General features: G+C 37.4%; 1 protein-coding gene across 3 annotated transcripts in view; it reads right to left on the minus strand.

The window, feature by feature from the left end:
* The window catches only part of LOC124722634 (talin-1), a 284201-nt gene that overhangs the window by 114825 nt on the left and 147458 nt on the right, over positions 1 to 21918 (minus strand). For all 3 annotated transcript variants that reach the window (XM_047247780.1, XM_047247781.1, XM_047247782.1), the window contains exons 3-11: positions 13432 to 13591; positions 13174 to 13271; positions 12941 to 13070; positions 12671 to 12835; positions 11526 to 11796; positions 11197 to 11365; positions 8977 to 9234; positions 8104 to 8180; positions 7934 to 8025 (exon numbers count right to left, since the gene is read on the minus strand). In XM_047247780.1, the coding sequence (XP_047103736.1) occupies positions 7934 to 8025; positions 8104 to 8180; positions 8977 to 9234; positions 11197 to 11365; positions 11526 to 11796; positions 12671 to 12835; positions 12941 to 13070; positions 13174 to 13271; positions 13432 to 13567 (1396 nt within the window). In that variant the 5' untranslated portion in view covers positions 13568 to 13591. The remainder of the gene's footprint in view (positions 1 to 7933; positions 8026 to 8103; positions 8181 to 8976; positions 9235 to 11196; positions 11366 to 11525; positions 11797 to 12670; positions 12836 to 12940; positions 13071 to 13173; positions 13272 to 13431; positions 13592 to 21918) is intronic.

A 21918-nucleotide genomic window follows, 5' to 3' on the forward strand; every position in this document is an offset into this window, starting at 1 on the left:
GCAGCAAAAAGAGAGTTTCTCAGAGGAGCAAAATCTGAATTTGTTGCAAAGGATCGTAACTGAGAAGTCAAGGGAACCAATGTTAAAGCATTAGTGCATACCAACATAAAATTATGATGCTCATCTGAAGTATAATTAAAGATGTACTGGCTCTTCATTCTATGATCCACTGTAACAATTTTTAAAATAATTCTAAGTATCTTTATGTGTCATGATGTAAATTAGCCAAACACTTTTTTAATGATTTTTCATCCACTCCTAACCCTGTGAGGTACTCTATTGCTCAGATTGTAAAAGACCTTGCTGATCTCAAGCATGAGAATCAATGCTAAAAACTGTGCTCAGAGAAGCCAGCCATATCTTTTAGTGGTAGCACGCTGTGATAATGAGCCACCAGATGGCAACTGGTGCCTCATACTATTCAGTGCATATGCTGATTAAGGGAATTGTTTGGTTGACTCCAGTGATGAGTCTAATGCTCTTGTGGAACACTGCAACCAAAATTTTCAAGTAAGAATGTCACGTCTATCTACATACAGTGAAGCCATGAGGCTTTATAGGAGTACATTAGGCATAATAGGTCCGAATACAAAATTCTGCAACCAGGCAATTTAAGTACACTGAGCACTTGGCTTGCTTTTGTTTTAAGATTCTTCAGAGTTTTTAGTCATGCGAGTTTTGATGTAACTATCTAAAATTAAGAACTATATTCCAGTCAGAGTTCACAAAAGAAAATGCAACAAATCCATTCAACTCAACAAACCACCTCATTCTTTCATTACCAGCAGCCACACTGGCAACTAGGGTAGAGAAATTTTCCTTGAAAACATGTGTCACTCAAAATAAAACAAAAGCAAATGATACTACAAACATGGCACACTAAAATCGAATGTCTAGAAAAATGGATAATAACTAATGAGGAATCCCTCTTGGCAATACAGATTAGTGGACAACCTAGGAGTCACCCAAGTGACACAGTTATTGCACCACAAGAAGGAACACAGACCAACAGAGACAGGGTTTCTGAGAGGAATGTATGTTTTGTGACTGTGGGATTTATCAGATTTTATCCCACTTACTTCAGTATCACTTATGCACAGCCTAGCATTTTATAGAAGATTTATCAAATACCATCTCTAGACGTTGGCAAATACTAGTCAGAAGTTGTATAACACCTGCTTCAGGCATAACACATAAATAAAATCAACACAAACTGCCCCTTCAATAAACTATTTAAAATTTGTATTATTCCTTCACTCTCACAATGTCATCTGTAGATGAAGGACTGTATTTAGGAGATTGGAAAATGAGCAGAAAATGGAAAGCTGATCCACAGTACTGGTCTGGACTCCTCACAATAGATGATACACTGCTGATTATCATGGAAGGCAAATTTCCTCTTAATACACCCCCTTGAAGAATGGCATTGTCCACTAACAATTGGCCAACCAGCAACACATCAACTCACTGTGTGTGTGTGTGTGTGTGTGTGTGTGTGTGTGTGTGTGTGTGGAGGGGGTTGCATGCACTCACATGTGTGCAGCTCATTGACAGTGGAGCACTGTTTCAAGTGCTCAGTAGTTTCTTTCAGTACAGCTCTACATCAGAAGATCTGTCATTTAAATTTTGTTACTTGGTAGACTAACAATGAGAAAATATCTTTCTTTACTAGTTGCTGGGTATGTTGTGAACTAAGTAGCATGTAGTTTCACTGCGGCAAATGTAGTGGGGAAATCTAGTGGAAAATCTTGTGAGGAAGTCTCCTGGTGCACAGGGCATGTAGAAGTAATAGACTAATACTGGAGCAGGAAGTGAGAATTTGTGCCCTTCAGGCACAGTTAGAGGAAGCTAGACAAGAAAATGAGAAGCTATGCAGGGAGAGAGGATGGAGAAGTGGGAACAGATAGTTGGCAGTCAGCCCAATAGGAAGATAACAGGCTGTGATAATTTCTTTTTTAATGTTGAGAATAGGTTTAGCCAGCTGTCACGACAGCCTAGAGGAGTTTCAGTAGTTTTAAGAGCAGGTAAGATGCGGAAGACATCCAACGTCGATAGGATGCTAATGTTAGATACAAATACAAAGAAAAAGAGGAACCTGCTGCTAGATGACAGTCATGGATGCAGTGTAGGCTTGCAGTTGCAGGAGGCATAAGGCAAGGAGTAATAAGTCAACAAGATCTTTAAATCGAGTGCCTGCCTCAGCAAGAAGACATGAATGAAGCTTAGGGCTTGGTTTAAGGACTTTGCTAGAGAGTATCAGGTAGTGATAATGGCAGGGGTTGGGAATAGTGTCCTAGTAGGGGCAGGGTTTACGATGCAGGTGGCGACTCAGGTAGGACTGCTACTCAAACTCAAACCACTAATGTTCACTTCATACAGCTTTTCCGGCATTACGACCAACTCCATCTTGACAGTGCTGTGTAGTAAGTTACTGTGGGGCTTCAGAGGGCACTGATCACTGCTCACAAGGCACACGCTTCATTGGTACCATTTAAGAGTATCTATACTAGATATGGCCTACACCTGAACAGGACTGGGAAAGGCTGGTTGGTGAAGCTTATATGTGACAGTGTAGCAAATGGATCTGGCATCAATCAAGGCCAAATTCCATCGCATTAGTAAAAGTGTAGAAGGGATACAGCATTTTTAGAATTAAGTCTGGTAGGAGGCAATCCTGCTTGAGGAATGTTCCTTTCACGTGGGAAGATAGTTCTATAAATGGGGAATGCTGATAATAAGTTGCAGTGAGTTTATTTCATCAAAATATTTGGGGAATTTGAGGTGAAGTACATGAACTGTTAATAGATCTTGACTCTTAAATTATTTGGGTGTCAGAGCATCATTTACATAGTGAATAAATGCTAAGGATTTCTTTGAAGGGGTTCATCTTACCGGATTTCTGAGCAAGGAGTTAGTTGCAGATGAATGAGAGTGGCCATTTACACCAAATTTAATATTCCATCCAAAAGAGTTGAAATATCAAAGACCAAATATTTGAAGATTGTCCATGAAAGTGAATTTTCAAGGAAAAAACATAAAATTATGTCTCCAGACCCTCTAGTTCAGACTACAGGGTTTTCCTCTTCAGACTTGACACTGACCTAAGCTCAGACCTTAAGAAAGGCATAGTGTTGGATTTACTTGAAACTTATGAGCGGTACAGACAGTATACCTTCCTAGTAGAGTTCATAGAAATGGCAGCACAATCACAGACAATATTTTTATAGAAAAAAACTTTCTGGAAGATTAAAGCTTTGTGCTGGACTGCAACTGAAACCTGGGACCTTTCCTAGGTTTGAGTTTCCCTCCGGCATACAGTTTTCATCTGCCAGGAAGTTTCAAAACAGTGAACACCCTGCTGAAGAGTGGAAATTCACTCTGGATATTCTGATATTTTTTCCTAGTTGACAGGTGCTGTGTGAGAAAAATTAGTAATGGCCTATCAGATCATGATGCACTCGTAGTAATACTGAAACATAAGAAAGCAGTAAACAAAAAATTTAAAATATGGGTCCACTTGCAAAGCAGACACTTAAAGCCAATCTCAGAGGGGAAACTGGGCAAGTCCTATAACACAGCAAAGTTGAATGACAAATACACTTCTAAGAACCTCGATCACTTCTTTTGACAGCTCTTTCCACAAATACAAATGTCAGTCAGAGACTCATTAAGAATTTTACTACAGAAGAATTGCAAAGTGCTGAAGAATATCACCAGACACAAAATGCAGTGAACAATGCATTACACCAAGAGAATACAAACCTCTGACAATAAAACCACAACTATATGGTCTATTTTGAATAAGGTGCCAGGGCAGAATACGGGGGATAAACATATTATTTCTCCCTTGTGTGAGAACAAAGCTGTTAGTGGACTACCAGAATTGTACAAAAATATTCAATACTCCCTTCCTGCCAATAATCTGAAAGTTACATCAAAATTTTACTGGTGCACATAAATACACACAACTCTTTAAAAGCTGATATTCAAAGACAATTACATCACATGAACCTACACAAAACAAGCAAAGATGAAACTAAATCAGTTACTAAGTCACTACAGAGTAAAGTTTTCAGGGTAACAGAGGTTGGTTGTGTGTGTGTGTGTGTGTGTGTGTGTGTGTGTGTGTGTGTGTGTGTTGTTGGGGGGGGGGGGGTGTTTGCTGCAGGGTTACATTTTGGGTCAGTTGCCAGTTGCTTTTGTTGATATATATCAATCATTTGCCATGTAACAGGACAGATGATTCAAAAATGCCATTAGCAGTTTTCCAGTGGATAACAATCCATCTGGCAAAGATGCACATACTGGAAAGAGATAACTAGAGTGATGATTCTCTAGGATGAAGAATGAAACAGAATATGCAATGGCAGGCAAGTAAAATTATGAGTCGGTGTTGGAGAAAGACTTTAGAGTAATATTCAATTTAGACCATGTTTCTGATTATATGTGGCTCTCAATGAGCTAGACCCTGGAACAGGTGAGACCGACATCCAAAACACATTAAGCAGTTTCTAGTCTCCAAGCAGTAATTGAGAGTCATAATTTTTTGTGAAAGCTTTTTATTCCATGTTCACATGCACATACACTGTGGAACAAACAGTTTGAAAGAAACTGCTTGTAGACGAGAATGAATCAAAGTGGAAAACATCCTAGAAACAACCCTTTGGCTGCAGCTCACCCATTTCCCTGTTACATCATTTCTCCTTGGAGTTATAGTTCACAAAGATATGCTGGGGAGCTTCTGAGAAAGAAGGAAGAAAGATGGCTTTAGCATACTGTCGATGACAAGTTTGTAAGAGGTAGAGCACAGAACAAATCGGGCAAAAACAGAAACTGGAAACTCAACAGAATCATTCCAAAACTCACTTTAAGCAGTTATAGGAAATAATGACAACCTGGATCACAGTGAGCTGACTTGATTTTGAATTTCCCAAATGCAAGTCCATTGTACTGGAAATTTTGGGTGCTTCTAAAAGCTTTCGAAAATGGGAGAGATGTAGCAGACTGCATCTGTAGGAGGTGTGCCTGAACAGTTCAGTCATTAGAAACGTTGCTCACAAAACACAGGCATCCAGTTCAGGATCCACTCTAGTATGCAAGAGTTTCATAACCATTTATAGACATGTCTTAATGTGGACAAGAGCAGTGGATTACATATTCATTTGTATAATACAAACACTGAGTCCTTTACACCAATTCATTAATGCTTCAATGGCTTAGGGAACTGGTTTTTTTTTTTTTTTTTTTAATGAGCTTTTAAGTGCATCACTCTTCATAAAGAGTCTTAAGTGGAGATAGACATACCAGAAAGAGTTGCTGATTCGTTATCACTACTGTCTAAAGTTGCAAGTAACTGGAGCTTCAATTCACTTCATTTACTTACTCCTGCACTTCAGCCCCCCCCCCCCCCCCCCCCCCATTTTCTCCTTAACGGGACAACAGTGAAACTCTTGGCAATGGAAGTGGTGTTCTTTTTCATATTGTTATTGTTGTTATTTTTATTGTGATTAATTGTGAGGCCACTCAAACTTCAGAAACACTGATGGATACATTTACTACATAGGTTTGGAGCTATTAGTTAGTGTAAAAGGTGTTACCTTATAGATTCACTTCTACACATTCACACAAGTATTAGGTTCTTCAACATACTGCTCACTTTGAGGTTTCCATCATCCTTATGACCCAAGCAAGTTAAATAACACCCACATTATCTGAATCATACGATGTTCCACTCTCACGTCCAATGGTGATTGTTAGAACATATTCTGAGCTTAGGTAAACAGAAGTATCACTACATGAAGTAGTGCCAAGCTTCGGATTCACAAGTTTGAAAAACCTAAACCCAACTGTAGCAAGCTAAGTTCCACAAGGTGCTCATAGTTTTGTACTACCCAGTTAAGGGCATACACAGTAGACCACTTTCAGTGTAAAAGACATTTTCACCATTCACAAACCATCATAGTAGGTACACACAAAATGAAGAATGGACAATAAAGGAAGAACAACTGCAACAGGAAATCATCTAGAAATCAGAAGAATGGTGTACTGAGAAACCACACAAGAAGAGTTTGCAACAGATGGTACCAGAAGAACCATGGAGGTTGACACACTGCAGGAACATAGCTGGGCACAAGCCAGCCACAATGCCTGTGAGAATCACGTCCCCTGGAGCAGTAGCGCCACCAGGCAGAGTGACGTGCACTAAGTCACTGTGCATGACTGGAAGTTGGGAGTTGCAAGTTGTACGTCAGTCTGAGTCTTGCTGGGGAGTTCCTGGAGAACATTTATCATGTCTTCAAGTCTTTGAGTGAGAGAGAACATCAGCGGATAGACAGACAGTGGTTAGCCTTCAACAGAAACAGAATAGTGAATACAGTTATCGTGTATGGACAGAGACCGCCTGCCTAGAGATTTAACTGAGTACTGATAGTTTGTAAATGCTTACTGAACAGTACACCATGGCAGAAGATTAGTTGTCTTCCATTTTTAGTTCAGAGAACATTATTTAGTTCTCTCTCTATGTCCATCTTTTCAGAGATGGTTGCGGACCCTCAGCTGTTCATATCAAATGTCAAATCAAACACCTTTCAACCATCTGATTTCCAAACCGTTATTTTTACTGGGCTACCGATTTCAGTGCCATCTTCAGGCCCCCAACCCGACATGTAGGAAGATTCCAAACTTGGTTCTGGTCAAAATAGGAGCCAGCATTCAAAGACTGGTACCTGTAGATTTCTGTTCAATACAGCGATCACTTCAAACATAATCTGCTGACACATTTATTTACTTGTGTTCATGGAACTGTAGTCAACACAGAACAGATAGGCTACACCTGCAGTACACAATTGCTGTAACCAGTCTTACCAAAGTTGAGTAATATATTTTACTAATCATTATTCTGTGTTTCTTTCATTGTATGTGCGCTTCCCTAGAAACCATGCATCTGTCATACCATGAGACCTATATTAGTCTTTTTCAGCAGCAGTGAGACTTTAATCAAAGCAGATGGCCCCAGTCAACAACAAGAAGACATATCAGTTACTGCAAAACTAAGCTGAGACAAAAGCAGTAAACATGAATCCAAGGCTTTGTTGACACCGCAGTAATAACAGCAGTTCTAATAAATGTTAGCTATATTAGATCTGAAAATTATTAATTATAATGGCTCTACATGTATAAATGTATGGTATCACTCTACTTGAATAACAGACAATCATGTTCCCATTAATAGAATATTCTCACAACTATAAAGATAAATGTTAAGCTTGTCCTTAGATTCTGCCTGTTCTTAATACATTATGGACAGAGCCCAATTAGGACTTGTCAAGTGGCAGTTAGTCATGTGGATGTACCAGAGTCTTGCTCATCCAGGGTGTAAAAAGTCTTGCTCATCCAGGGTGTAAAAATTCATAGCTGCCATTGTGTTCCAAGCACTCTGTTGATAACCATGTAGACTGCATAAGGAAAGTGTCTCTGCATTGTGTAGGCCCTATATAGCAGAGACTGCTGCCAGTGTAGTAATTTAGAATTACAACTTGAAGTCCTCCTCCTGTCATCTGTAGTTACGTCTGTGATATTTCCTAATTTTGACTGTCTGGGTAACCCAAATATGGAATTTACAACCTAACTTCTCTCTGTGGTCAGCAGCTGCAATTGAAACACTGACCACTCAATCCAAGGTGATGACTTTTGATTGTTTGTTGCAAGGGTCATAATGAACTTAAAAACTAATAATATATATGATAAGTTCATAAGATAAAAGTCGGTTTCTCACAAACTTTTATTTTTCACTTATTTGCTGTTTATAGGAACACCTTCTGAGTTCATAGATTACTTAATGAAAAGACTAATCAAGTTCCACATGCTAGGAAGTGCTAAAAGCAAAATACTTTCACAATTTAGACTGCCACACTAAAAAAAGAAACACACTTACCATCTGCACCAGGTCGAATGACTGCAGGTTTAGCCAAGGATTCAGTGTTAACTTTAACAACACGGTTTGTCTCATGTTGTAGGATAGTAGCCCTGTAAAAAGACATAAGTAAGATTGTGTACAAAAAATTAAGATTAAAAGAGCTGCAACGATTATAAGGATAAACTTACTTCAGTGGAGAAACACTGTCTTCAACCATGGTTGAACCTTCATCACCCTCAATGCCAAAATGGTCTTTTGACTGCTTCTATAAAAATTGAAGAGACACTGGTGAGTTAACTATGAAAAACATATTGCATAGTACCAATTAAGAGCACACCATTTTTACAGCTACAAATATATTGTTACCCTTTTCCTTTTAGCCTGTTACCATATTATTGACAGAACACACAACAACTTCTGTCTTCAATATAAACTTCCAAAGTCATTTACAAATCAATGAACTTTTTTGGAGTTGGAACACATACACATAAAATTCCTTTAAATAAGCTACTTCCTGCATTAGGCTGTTAATTTTCTGCCTCCCAGCATCATGAAGCATGAAACACGGTACTTTCTGACAAATGGAACATGTAACACTTTTGTATAATGTTGCTTCATAATGTCAAAGTGGGCAAAGATATAGTTCCAGGGATAGTCCCTGAAATTCAAGATTTTATACTGTAATGTTATGGTATTAATAACGCAAAAAATTCTATCTATGAGTGCCTCCAAGCAAACATTTGTAGCGTTTTTATTTCTGCTTTCCAATTACATAGACATAACTTCAGATCAGCACTTAGATGCTGTAAAATTGAATAATAACCACAAGCATTTGGGTATCAGTCCCTGCTTGGCCTTAAACCTTTAGATACTTCAGTATCAGACAATACATATAGCTACATTTTAAAGGAAAGTGCCAAATTGGATCCTTTCATTAAATCTTATATAAATCTCAAAGACAATGGCATAATGAAAATCAGTCTGCAGCAAAAGAAGAACTAGTCACCTAAAATTTCTAAGCTTAATAATATTACTATGTTCCTTTTTCATACAATTTGTACCTTTTTGAGAATTATATCAATGTATCCTGAGATGAGCTGTAAAATCTGTTCAGCCTCAGTGGTTTGAACACAGTAGTACTGATCAGAGTAATCACCAAAATCAAGAGTGAAAGTATTTGGAGATGCACCCCAGCGCCTGACAGTAGTCAGTGGCCATGTCTTCAGAATCTCCTTAGTTTTTTCATCCAAGCGCAGTACAGAATCTTTTGTCACACCCAAAAGACGAGGCACCAATTTGTTCTTGCCTTTCATTTTCTCCTGTTAAGGAAGAAATAATGATGCAATGAAGAAACATTCTATATGAAAAAGGTATTTCTAAAATACCCTCCACAAAATACAACACTTACTGAACAGATCTGCATAGAAGATAATAAAAATTGAAATAATAATGAATTAAGTGCTGAAATGATATTTTATTTATGACATTAAAATGCTCCTGAAGATTTATGGACAAATAGAGAAGAGTGGAGAACAATAATTAGTGACTTACTGTAATCTAGAATAGGTGCTGGAAAAATGTACTCACATTGTAAATCCAGAATAATAAAATAATAAAATGCTCGCAATGGCTTTCAGTCTGATCCTTGTTAAACACATCAGTATACATTTGTTCGTCTGTATATGTGCCCTTTTTTCCTTTGTTATATTCTGACAAACCCCTGGATGAATTAATTTCTCTATTATACTAAACAGAAAACACCAGTCACTGCTGAGTAATATCTTATATTAATGGAGCAAAGGCCTAACAAAGAAACAGGTTCATGTGTTTCAAATGAGAAGGTCTCTGGACAGAATAAACACATTTCACCTGTGGAATGGAAAATAGTGATTATTCAAAGTGTTTTGGTATATAATACAGGTGTTTCCTGTACAATGCAAGTACTGTGTCTGGTACTGCATGGGAACCGATTATGGGGAGGCAGGCTCCGATCACCACATACACTGCGGCCAGTTGCTCAGACTCTGGCACAACTCATATCAATTTTAACCTAATTAGATGAGCTGATATTAGATTTAGAAGGAAGTCCAATGAAATTATTGCACTATTTATCGTTTCTGACAGGTGTGTGCCGGCCAATGTGGCAGAGAGGTTCTAGGCACTGGAACCGCGTGACCGCTACGGTCACTGGTTCAAATCCTGCCTCAGGCATGGATGTGCATGATGTCCTTAGGTTAGTTAGGCTTAAGTATTTCTAAGTTCTAGGGGACTGATGACCTCAGCTGTTAAGTCCCATAGTGCTCAGAGCCATTTGAACCATTTTGACAGGTGTGTCAGTAGGGTCTGCCTACATAGCTGCATACAACCATCAACTGATACCATATGAATTCATTTACTGTTGGTCAACATCAGTATAGCAGCTGGCTACTGTAGTCTGTGCATGAACCAGATATTTTTTTTAAATTTTTAGTATGGCTGCATTTGTTCGGATGTGTAAAATCAGGAAACAACAGTGGAGTTCTGAAAATCTTCATCAAGAACCTCTGCATGATGCGAAAGAATGAGTTCAGTGACGAACTGGTGCAAACATTAATTATTAAACTGATATTTTCCCACCAAACCATAACTTATGATACATACATGAACAATAGACTGCAATCTTTATTGCAGGCATAATAAATAACAACAAAAAGCTACAAACAATATTATGAAAAGGATAGATTGCTACTTACCCTAAAGATGACCCACTGAGTTACAGACAAGCACAACGAAAAGACTGTTACCCCTGAGATTTCAGTCAAAGCCTTCTTCAGAACAGGAAACAAACTACACACACATTCACACAACCCAGGCACATGGGCTGGAGATAGCAGTCTTGTGTGTGTGTGAGGTGTGCTTGCTTGTGTGAATGTGTGTGCACTTTCTTTTCTTTTCTGAGGAGGGCTTTGACCAAAATCTCATGTGTAACAGTCTGCACCTAAACGTGTCATCTTTACAGTGAGTAGTAAACTATCCTTTTCATAATATTGTTGATATTCCAACCTGGACTTTCTATTGTTTAATAAAAAGCTATGGTTATTTTGTGGCGAACAATTTAAGTGCACACATCAGCAATGCTACTATGACAGTACTACGAGATGTTTTTGATGACAGGAACTATTTTGTATGAACTGTTGAAATTCACAGAAATTCAACAGAATATAAAACTGAATGCAGATTTGTTCTTGACTTAGGCCAACCAACCATATTTACTTGCACATGGTAGGTCTTAGAACACTTACCTTTACAAGGAAGAATGTTACACCATAAGTGGGAAGAGAACGAGCTGTTTTAGTGTATAGCACTTTAGCATCAAGTTCAGATAATCCAATATGTTTCTTGTGTTCAGAGAAAACCTTCTTTTCAATACCTTTAACTTTAACATACGACTGTGGTAAAAATTCTTTCAAACTGTAAGTAAAAAAAAGAAATTAATGTCACAGAACACTTGCAATAAATAAACTTTAAAATAATTCTGTGTAATATAATTACTGCACAATTCTCTTAAACTACTAGTTAAAAATGTTGCAGTAAAGCAGTAATAACATAATTTCTTACAGTGTATACTCACTCAAGAAATCCTGGACGATGCCTATTCTCATTATGATCACCAAACTGTATTTGACACTGAATACCAGCAAACTCACATGCTTTATCTTGAGTCACAGGGTGTGTTCCGTCCAACATTGCATCTCTTGCTTGGACATATAAAAGGTTCAATTGTACTGGATCTCTCGAATCAATATTTTGATCTGAGAAAAAGAACTTACGTCGCAGGAGGACAGTTTCACCTTCGTCAATACCTTGTTCACGAAGTGTTTTAGAAGGATCAATCCAGTTCACTACAACATAATACCAAATCAAATTTTAGGGAAGGATATTAAATTAATACACACCAACATAACATAAAATATATGAAGTTAGCTAGCTCTATGTTGTAATGTAAAAATGACGACAATGAACAGAATAAAATATATTTCATCAAACTAGAACAGGGTGTCCATTGTCTCGCATTTCCTGAGACAGTTCCCCTTTTTCCTCAAAAATCCACAACCCGATAGCTTTTTGGGGGATGCTCAAATGTCCCACTTTTTTGTGATTTCACTTGACTACAGCATTTTACATTACTGTAAGTCTGATTTGTAATTTATTGTACATAATGCCACTTTTACAACTTTTGTTTATTTACTGTAAACGTTTTGCACTGTTGGTGTTACCATTACATGTTCATTGTTTCATCTCACGCCAAAAAGAAAATTAATTTAGCAGTAATATAAAAAAGTGAGTTTACTTTTATCATTGGAAGTGGAGAAACTGTAGAATGTAAGTTGTGTAAATCAAACTTTGGTACTGGACATTGTGGTAGATCTGACACTGGAAATGACATTAAGACAAAGAAACATTGCATGAATGTTCAAACAAAAATGCACTTCTTGATAAAATACATAAAGTGAACAGTAAGTTGAAAGTGCAGCAGAATAATTGAAAATGTCATTTGCAATCATCTGAGAGCACAATGCAAAGGAAAACTATGTCCACTAAATTTTCTCAATACAACTTGTGCCCCATTTTTTCCCCTTAACTGTCCCTTTTTTTCCAAGCTTTATCAAATGACCCATTTTTTTTAAATAAAAATTAAATGGACACCCTAAACTAGAAGAGAAGTTGATGTTACCATTTTACTGTAAAATCTCAGTTATTAATATCTGCAGAGACCTTCATCATCTGTTTTAAGCTTCTTCCTCAGTTGGTCCATTTTGGCATCGCGTTCCTTTTCCTCTTTCTTTCGTTTCAAAGTAAGGGTTCCAAAATTTGGTTTATTTTCTAGCTCTTCCTCCTGGTTCTCTCTAACAAGACTGTATTCATCATGATTGGTAATTCCTGAAATTACAATGATTCTTTTTTGAAGGGGTTTTAAGCAGTAAGTTGCGAACAAAGATTGTGTAGAGCTAAGTAATGTTATCTTGTAAAAACATCAATAGTTACCAATCTTTGTGCAAATAACAACCATTAAATTCACTACTGGTTGGCTGTCATCCACCAGTAATGTCTTCACTGTACCATCCAGCATCCTGACACGGAGAGTTCGTAACTTCTTTCGATATTCTAACAGATCCTGTAGAAATTAATATAGAAAGATTCATAAGAACAAATTGCATCACCAGACATTATGTTTCATACTATTAGTAACTAATAACTCTTAATTGTCATCAACTTACACCATTCCTCAAAATATAATACTCCAAGTTTCTTCCCGGTTCCAACCACACTCCTTTCTTAGCATCTTCATCTGCTAAGAATAGACCATAATCTTTTGCTGAAAAACGACAATATGCAGAATTACACATGTGGTGTAAATTACATTTTTATACTTCTTTTTCTGTTGAAATGTCAGCTGCCAATTTCTAGGCTGTAGTTACTTAGTTGACTATCATCACAAAACTTACTCGTATACATAAATGTTGTGTAACACTTACGCTGCCCTTGGTTGGCTTCAGATATTTTTTCCCTTATTATCCGGCAGGCATCATAAACTGTAGTTGTTGGGTCAAATTGCATAGTCTTCGTAACATTTTTGTCGACAATGCTGATTCGCAGTGATAGTGTGGCCATGGTCTCCTCACTCGAGTGTTCCCTCTGCAAAGAGTAATTGTGAATCAATTTATTTACACTTAAAACAACATTCATTAATTATGAAAATATCAGTGCAATTGACTATCACAGACTGTAAATTTATTTCATCACTAAATACCTTAGGCCTACTGCAATGGGATGTTTAATGACAGTTCGAGGTAAATACTTTGTAAGCACATATTGTCAACAGCAGCACAATTAAAATAGTCAACATTATATCACACTACTGTTTATTTTCATACATATAAATCAGTGAAACGATTCAGTACTCTTTGATTAAACCATCACTTAGTGATCACTGACATGACTGACCTTCAAGTATCTATTCAGGTTTCAATCCAGAGGAATTTCAAGTCATATGACCACACTATTCGAACTACAAGGAAGGCAGATGCCAGGTTAAGTTACATTGGAAAGACATCAATGGGAGAGGGGTAGGGGGTGAGGATTATGCATCACTATTATATTTCTATTGTTTCCTGAGGTTTTGTAAGACCACAGACGAGACAGCTACTCATTCATGTAACAAGTCACTACATAATGAGTGAGGAAATATGTTATTTATTCCCACAATGATCATAGCTGTAAAATGAAGGAAACTGAACGTAGGCACTATAGCAAAAGTGCTATTCACATAAACTTTAAACATTCATAACAAGAAGGTTTCCTTAAAGAGAAGATTGCTGACAACTTTTTCTACTGTAAATAAGCATTTATAATACACACTTAAGGACACTCAAATTTATATTCTTTTTCCCCCAACAACTATATGGGGAGGGGGGGGAGAGATAATGATGAAATTGCATATTTCTTTAACCTACAGCCCTTTGACTAAAGCTCTTAGGTGTCTGTTCCATTTATGTCATATTTCATTACGCTTTTCTCCAGAAACTTTGTATTCGGTCAACATACAACAATATTTTGTGTGACTGTACTCCAATAAACTAATTTCTTTACAGTGAGAAATTATCACTAGTGTCTGTCTGTTGCAGAATTCTAGAGCATATTCCAAGCTGAAACAGGGAGGGGGGGAAAAAACCTGGGAAACACAGCTTGCTTTCAATTAATAAAATGTTAGGGCTATTATCCTCTGGTTGAATGGATTTTACCTGAAAATCCAATATTTCATCCCCATCTGTGGAGGACATTTTCAAAGGGCATCACAGCTTCTTTGAATGTCTAATTCACACCATGGCTTGCTACTGTGTGAATGGGACATTCAAAGAAGCTACAACCCCCCTTGAAAGTGTCCTCCACAGATACGGACAAAACATTGGGTTTTAAGGTGAAATCCATTCGACAACGGCATAATAACCCAGAACATTTTATTAATTGTGACATTTCCAGTTGCAAAAGTTTACATTTTACACAGCTTGCTTTATTCATATACAATATCTAAAAGTCAGTAGATGCCAGTGAACAGGTACAACCCCATCTTTCTAGATATCTGAATGGCACTAGGCACTGTACCACACGGTTGTCTAGAGGAAAGTATCATAACAGGAAAGGAAAACGCATCGTAAAAGATGGTAGACTGACAAACTGTAGAACACTGTTCTAGCATTTGGAGTCCTTATTGAGTATGGCCTATATGAAAGTATTACACAGGTGCTTGGGCAAATTAAATGAGAATCTTTGGATGAGAAGTGACAGTGTTCGCATGAGAATCTGTCAGGTACATGTGGAGGACCAGTAGTCAAAGAAGATGGTATGACAATTCTTATTGCACAGTTCTGAATATGACGTAGGGAACTGAAAGCATTCAACATCAAGAATGATAGACTCAAATGACATGCCAAATGATCTGCTACTTAATGGTAAATTACTCATCCAAGAACCTATCAATTAGCACTGTGTTCACGTCTTACAATTATTACAGAGAAACTACAAAACCTACTAACTAGATACAAAGAAAGCCATGGTGAACAACAACAAAAACAACATATGATAAAACAATGTTTACCTGGAAAAGTATAAGCTGAACAAAACTCATTAGAGGCAGCATATACACATTTAAGGAGAAATACCCTCAGACTTCAAGAAGAATATAATAATTCCAATCCCAAGGAAAGCATGTGTTGACAGATGTGAAAATTACCGAGCTATCAGTTTAATAAGTCACAGCTGCAAAATACTAACGCGAATTCTTTACAGACGAATAGAAAAACCGGTAGAAGCCGACCTCGGGGAAGATCAGTTTGGATTCCATAGAAATGTTGGAACACGTGAGGCAATACTGACCCTACGACTTATCTTAGAAAATGGATTAAGGAAAGGTAAACCTACGTTTCTAGCATTTGTAGACTTAGAGAAAGCTTTTGACAATGTTGACTGGAATATTTTTTTGCAAATTCTGAAGGTGGCAGGGATAAAATACAGGGAGCAAAAGGCTATTTACAATTTGTACAGAAACCAGATGGCAGTTATAAGAGTCGAGGGGCATGAAAGGGTAGCAGCGGTTGGGAAGGGAGTGAGACAGGGTTGTAGCCTGTCCCCAATGTTATTCAATCTGTATATTGAGCAAGCAGTAAAGGAAACAAAAGAAAAATTTGGAGTAGGTATTAAAATCCATGGAGAAGAAGTAAAAGCTTTGAGGTTCGCCGATGACATTGTAATTCTGTCAGAGACAGCAAAGGACTTGGAAGAGCAGCTGAACGGAATGGACAGTGTCTTGAAAGGAGGATATAAGATGAACACCAACAAAAGCAAAACGAGGATAATGGAATGCAGTCGAATCAAGTCGGGTGATGCTGAGGGAATTAGATTAGGAAATGAGACACTTAAAGTAGTAAAGGAGTTTTGCTATTTGGGAAGCAAAATAACTGATGATGGTCGAAGTAGAGAGGATATAAGATGTAGACTGGCAATGGCAAGGAAAGCGTTTCTGAAGAAGAAAAATTTGTTACCATCGAGTATAGATTTAAGTGTCAGGAAGTCGTTTCTGAAAGTATTTGTATGGAGTGTAGCCATGTATGGAAGTGAAACATGGATGATAAATAGTTTAGACAAGAAGAGAATAGAAGCTTTCGAAATGTGGTGCTACAGAAGAATGCTGAAGATTAGATGGGTAGATCACATAACTAATGAGGAGGTATTGAATAGGATTGGGGAGAAGAGGAGTTTGTGGCACAACTTGACAAGAAGAAGGGACCGGTTTGTAGGACATGTTCTGAGGCATCAAGGGATCACAAATTTAGCATTGGAGGGCAGCGTGGAGCATAAAAATCGTAGAGGGCGACCAAGAGATGAATACACTAAGCAGATTCAGAAGGATGTAGGTTGCAGTAAATACTGGGAGATGAAGAGGCTTGCACGGGAGAGAGTAGCATGGAGAGCTGCTAGTCTCAGGACTGAAGACCACAACAACAACAACATACACATTTAAAAGATATCTGTAAATGCAGCTTCACAATAGTCACCGAGAAAAACATAATATCCAATAACTGTCAGATTTTATTATTTGGCATGCCTTATTTGTGTTGAGTACAATATTCTAACTGTCTAAGAATTTCATAAGATCTACAAATTGGATAGTACTTAGTTTTGCATGTAAATTACATACAGTATTTGAAAATGGATGGCTTTTACCAACGTAAATCAATTTATGGTGTAGTTCCAAATTTACTACCAAAAGTTCTCTGGCTAGTTAGTAGATTTGTCTATCTCAATAAACACTTAAACAACTTCAGCTACTACACAAAATATGTGATTCCAGGGATAATTAATTTTTAAAGTCTGTAGCTTTCATCACAGATCATCACAGTACTGATCTACCTTATACCAGGGGAAGCTTCCTGTATGCTTTCCCATGAATGTGAAATTAAATGAATAAGGCTAGCTGTGAAGACAGTTTAGATTCAGAATTGTTCTTCATTGGTGAAACAAACTTGAACAAAATTATAACAACTGTATTGCCATGTCAAACAACAGTGCAAAATCAACATTTCTGCTGCTATTACAATGAGTTTTTGACCAGAACAACAGTAATTTCTCCAGAGCTATTCTGCTACTTCTATGCGTCATTTATCATGTCACTTTTTTTGTGACAACGTGTTATGAAATATTCCTGGGACATATTTAAATTAGAATATATTTTCAATAGGTCCCCTTGTGGCACCAAGTCAAGTGGCAAAATGTGGACTTGAATAAAAGCAACCTGACAGGCAACAGCTCCAGAACACAATAAACATCTCCCATAACATGTAGAAGCTGTTATTGCAGGTGCTGAACATTTTATAAATTCAGGATTATGTGTAACATTATGGTCTTCTGTTGAATTTTCACATACACATATTGTGTTTTAGTAGTTGAGAATGGAACTGACTCAAATGTACCTCTATAAATAAATATACATGAACAAAATTCCCAAACTTATGTACATCTTGTGAGAATCACAAGCCTCTTCACGGGTGACTTTGTTTCTGTGCTGATTGCGATGTAAGTGACTTTTGTTCATGACAGGACATTTTATGACAACAATGAATTCCGGTACAATTCTCCAATCAGTAGCTGTAAGCAAAGGCCTTAAATAAATAAATTTGCACACCATCAGAAAGAATTTTCTTCTCTAGTAATAATATATCATTATCTACTGTGGTGACAATTCAACTCTAAATGATGTATAAAAAAAGGTGGGGGTGAGGGAGGGGGTTAGGGGGGGGGGGGGGGGAGAGAGAGAGAGAGAGAGAGAGAGAGAGAGAGAGAGAGAGAGAGAGAGAGAGAGTTTTTTGCGATCCATTTCCTTTGCTACACTTCATTTCTGTTTCACCTACTTCTGCCTACTAAATGCACAGTGTTGTGTTCCTAATGATTTCGAGTGAGATCCCAGCAACAATAATGGATCAACTGCAGAAGTATTTAACATTCAGATATCATTTCAAACACTAGTTAATTAACCAGTAAAACATGAAAAAAAATTATGGGCTGCACTGACTTTTGCTATGATAAAAAACTGCAGGATTTTGGTAAGATCTTACTGCAGTACTGATATTACAAAATAATGGCAGTGACATCGGTACCATTTTTATGTTTTGTTTTTTGTTACTGTTGTATTCCCAGTGATGAAATTTGAGAAATCACAGTCCCACTCATGTATAATGACACCCAGAAAAAAAATGGTTCCCCTTCATTAAAGGGCCACACCCCAAACATTTTAATTATCCTACTAAAATCACTGGAAACCTTGATTGCAAAGATGTTTTTGAGAAATTCTATGTTTGTCTTAACTGTGGTCTTTTTCATTAACTGTCAATATACGTTTCAACAAACAACTCCTTGTTTCCTACTGCTAAGAAATGCCAAAATGATTGTAAATATCATTTCTATTCACAGTTGCTTACATGTGAAATGGAGTGTTACCCCTAGTGTGAAATTATGTACATCATATCAGTTGATCGCTGCAGTTTTAAATACTTTGTAAGAATTGTGTAAGTTACGGAAAACAGAATCTAATCACTACCACGGCCCAATATTATATTCACAAGAACGAGTTTTCAGTGTGAATTACCGATACAAATATTTATTACATACTAAGCATCATAAAAATACTTGCCAACCTTACCAAAACTGCACTAAAATTATAATAAGACACTTTTGATAGACCCTAATTGTTGCATTAATCAATAATTGAATTTGCATAATTAGTCATGTAATAGGACATAACTTTGTACTTTTAGGAAATATCACACTCAGCAGAAGCATACCAGTAATACTGAATATATACCTACATTATTTATTCACATATCATCCTACCAATGACATAAACAGATCACATTTTTTGGCTGTGAAGAGAGTTTTTGGTACCTGAAGTGCAAAGCAATCATGTGAGGACCAACCTCAGACTCCAAAGTAAACTGCTGTACTATAATATTTTCCTTTCTTGCAATTATGAAAATCTAACATACATAATGCATTCTCTTGTAAACAATACAGCTTCGTATAATAAGATACCATACATACATGCTTTGCTTAAGAAAGATGCAAGGAACAGCATACTACACTTTCTGGCAAGTTAAACATCTTATCTTTAAGCAAAGCATTTTTCATCCCAACTGTCTACCTAATGAAGTGCTCCTCTCTATTCATTTTATTTTCCTTTGAAAGATAGAGGAGTTAAGTCACTCTTACTGAGTAACTGACAAGAGATCTTGTTATTTTTGTGTTATTTCTGCAAGTCCCACAAAAAATTTTAATCAAAGGCTTTTATTTCAAATGTTTTTATTCCTTACAACGACTATGCGGTTTTAATTTTTTGTTCTGGGTGTGGCTTGGTTTGGATTCCATATTAAACTGTGTGTCCCACTGTAACTGGCTGGACAGAGCAGAGGAAGGCAACAGCATACATCTAACAAAGTACAACATTGTGTGGTGTTCATATCACCCTTCGAGTTATGACGAATATGCAAACAAGCTGATCAGAGAAACTTACTTCCTCCCACATGCATAGATGTCCGAAAGCTATCAGAAGACCCAATACATTTCAACATTGCAGCAGTTTTCGTATTACTGTTCGTAGCGTAATAATAAAAAAAGAAACTTGCGTCGTACTTCCGACAGACTCACCATTTTTAACGCGAAACATTTTTGAACTGTCTGATAAAAATGTTTATTTTCAATTGCTGTTCATTTAAAAAACGAAAGCATCACAAGCCTGCAGTAGATATGTCAGCCTTCACAATTCCAGGCTATAATCTGACACGGAATGAAATGTAGACTCTACCTGCTGACGGCGAAATGTCCTAATAAAATTGCCAACTCTTAACAAGTTCGATATAGTGGACATTAATGAGGATCCCAACGAAACAAGACGCCAACTGTCACTGCAGAAGAATGAATCATATGGGATAGTCGTTCGAGGATCGACCAGAAGCATCGACAACATTTGTTCAAAATGATTGCGATCAACCACTGAAAATATCACTTTCATTTCATATTTAAAGTACAGTATAACTTTTTCGTTAATAATGTAGCCATGGAAGCTTAGCGATGAAAATTTTTGGAAAACGTCACTTTCAATATCGCGGAAATGTTCTCGTACCACTTCGACAACACTTCTTCCGTCACTGCGAGACATCACTAAGGCACAAAATTATTTTTCCGCAAAAAAAAAATTAAAAAAAATAAAATAAAAAATAAAATGTTAGACTTCGTAAATTAAGTCCCGTGTCGCATATGTTCACCATTGAAAGCGAGATGCTTCCTTAAATTTTAATATCACCACCGGCGGAAAAAACTGTTGCTAAGATGGCACTCCAGCTCTACAGGTGGCGAGTTTTTTTCTCTTAGAGCTGGTTACAGATGCGTTACTGCGACCACCATTGCAATAGCTCCGAGGTCTGGCTAACGAAATGCTGCAGAACCAATACGTGAATATACTGCAATTTATGCATCAAACTAAACCAGTGTGATGAAAGAAAATTATTCGATATGCTTCGGCTCGACAGTTATCGTTTTCGATTTGTTGCAATGCACTATCAAACGTACATTTTGTTTTAAAACTTGACGCAGCTTTTACAGCACTCCAGCGAGTTTCGTAACATGGATCTGCCGCTAACTCTGCTAATCATGTATTTATATGTGATGGTGTTTTTTGGGAGTTAATGAAACATGTTTGCGTGGGCAGAGTGACAAGTGACTCGGCGGCCGAGCGCTGGGCACAGAGCTTCTTTTTAATACGGGCAGCGCGCCCGTTCCATCAGCTCCGCTCTTTCCCAAGTCCTCAGAAGAGCACGGTGCCTCGTGCACTCCATCTACGGCAGAGGCAGAATAAGCTAACAATTAGCAGACGCCTTCAGAACGCGATCACAGGCGTTATCTACTTCTAACGTTCATCAACGATGTTATTTGAGACGGTAACGTCGGGAAGTAAGAGACTAGAGCATTCCAATACTGCCCCATAGGTTCGATCACCACTCTTATATCTAACATATTTTTGGCACGATGCGACTAGTAATTGAGTGTTCATAACAAAGTACTTCCTTTACGTACAAATGCCCAACGTGTTAATGTTTAAAGTTTATCTGAAGGCACCAGCATATTTTTCTCGTTAGGGGGTAGACCACAAGAATATTTAAATAATATTTTTTTTATTTGTTTTAATCCTCATTTACAATCAGACTGGCAGACAACCGCAACCGAGTGTCAATGTACAGTGCCTGTCAAGTTAGGAAACTACTCAAGCAGATGGTAAGCTGGTGTCAAGTGTAAAATGACTTAAGAGAGCGGCGTGCCGATATTAAATTAAGGTATACAAATGTGTGCGAAGCAATATGGCTGCAAGTACACTTACATAAATTTTCTGTTTTTAATAAGAATCTATCCTAAAATCGACA

This window comes from Schistocerca piceifrons, chromosome X, assembly GCF_021461385.2.
Source record: "Schistocerca piceifrons isolate TAMUIC-IGC-003096 chromosome X, iqSchPice1.1, whole genome shotgun sequence".
NCBI lineage: Eukaryota > Metazoa > Arthropoda > Insecta > Orthoptera > Acrididae > Schistocerca > Schistocerca piceifrons.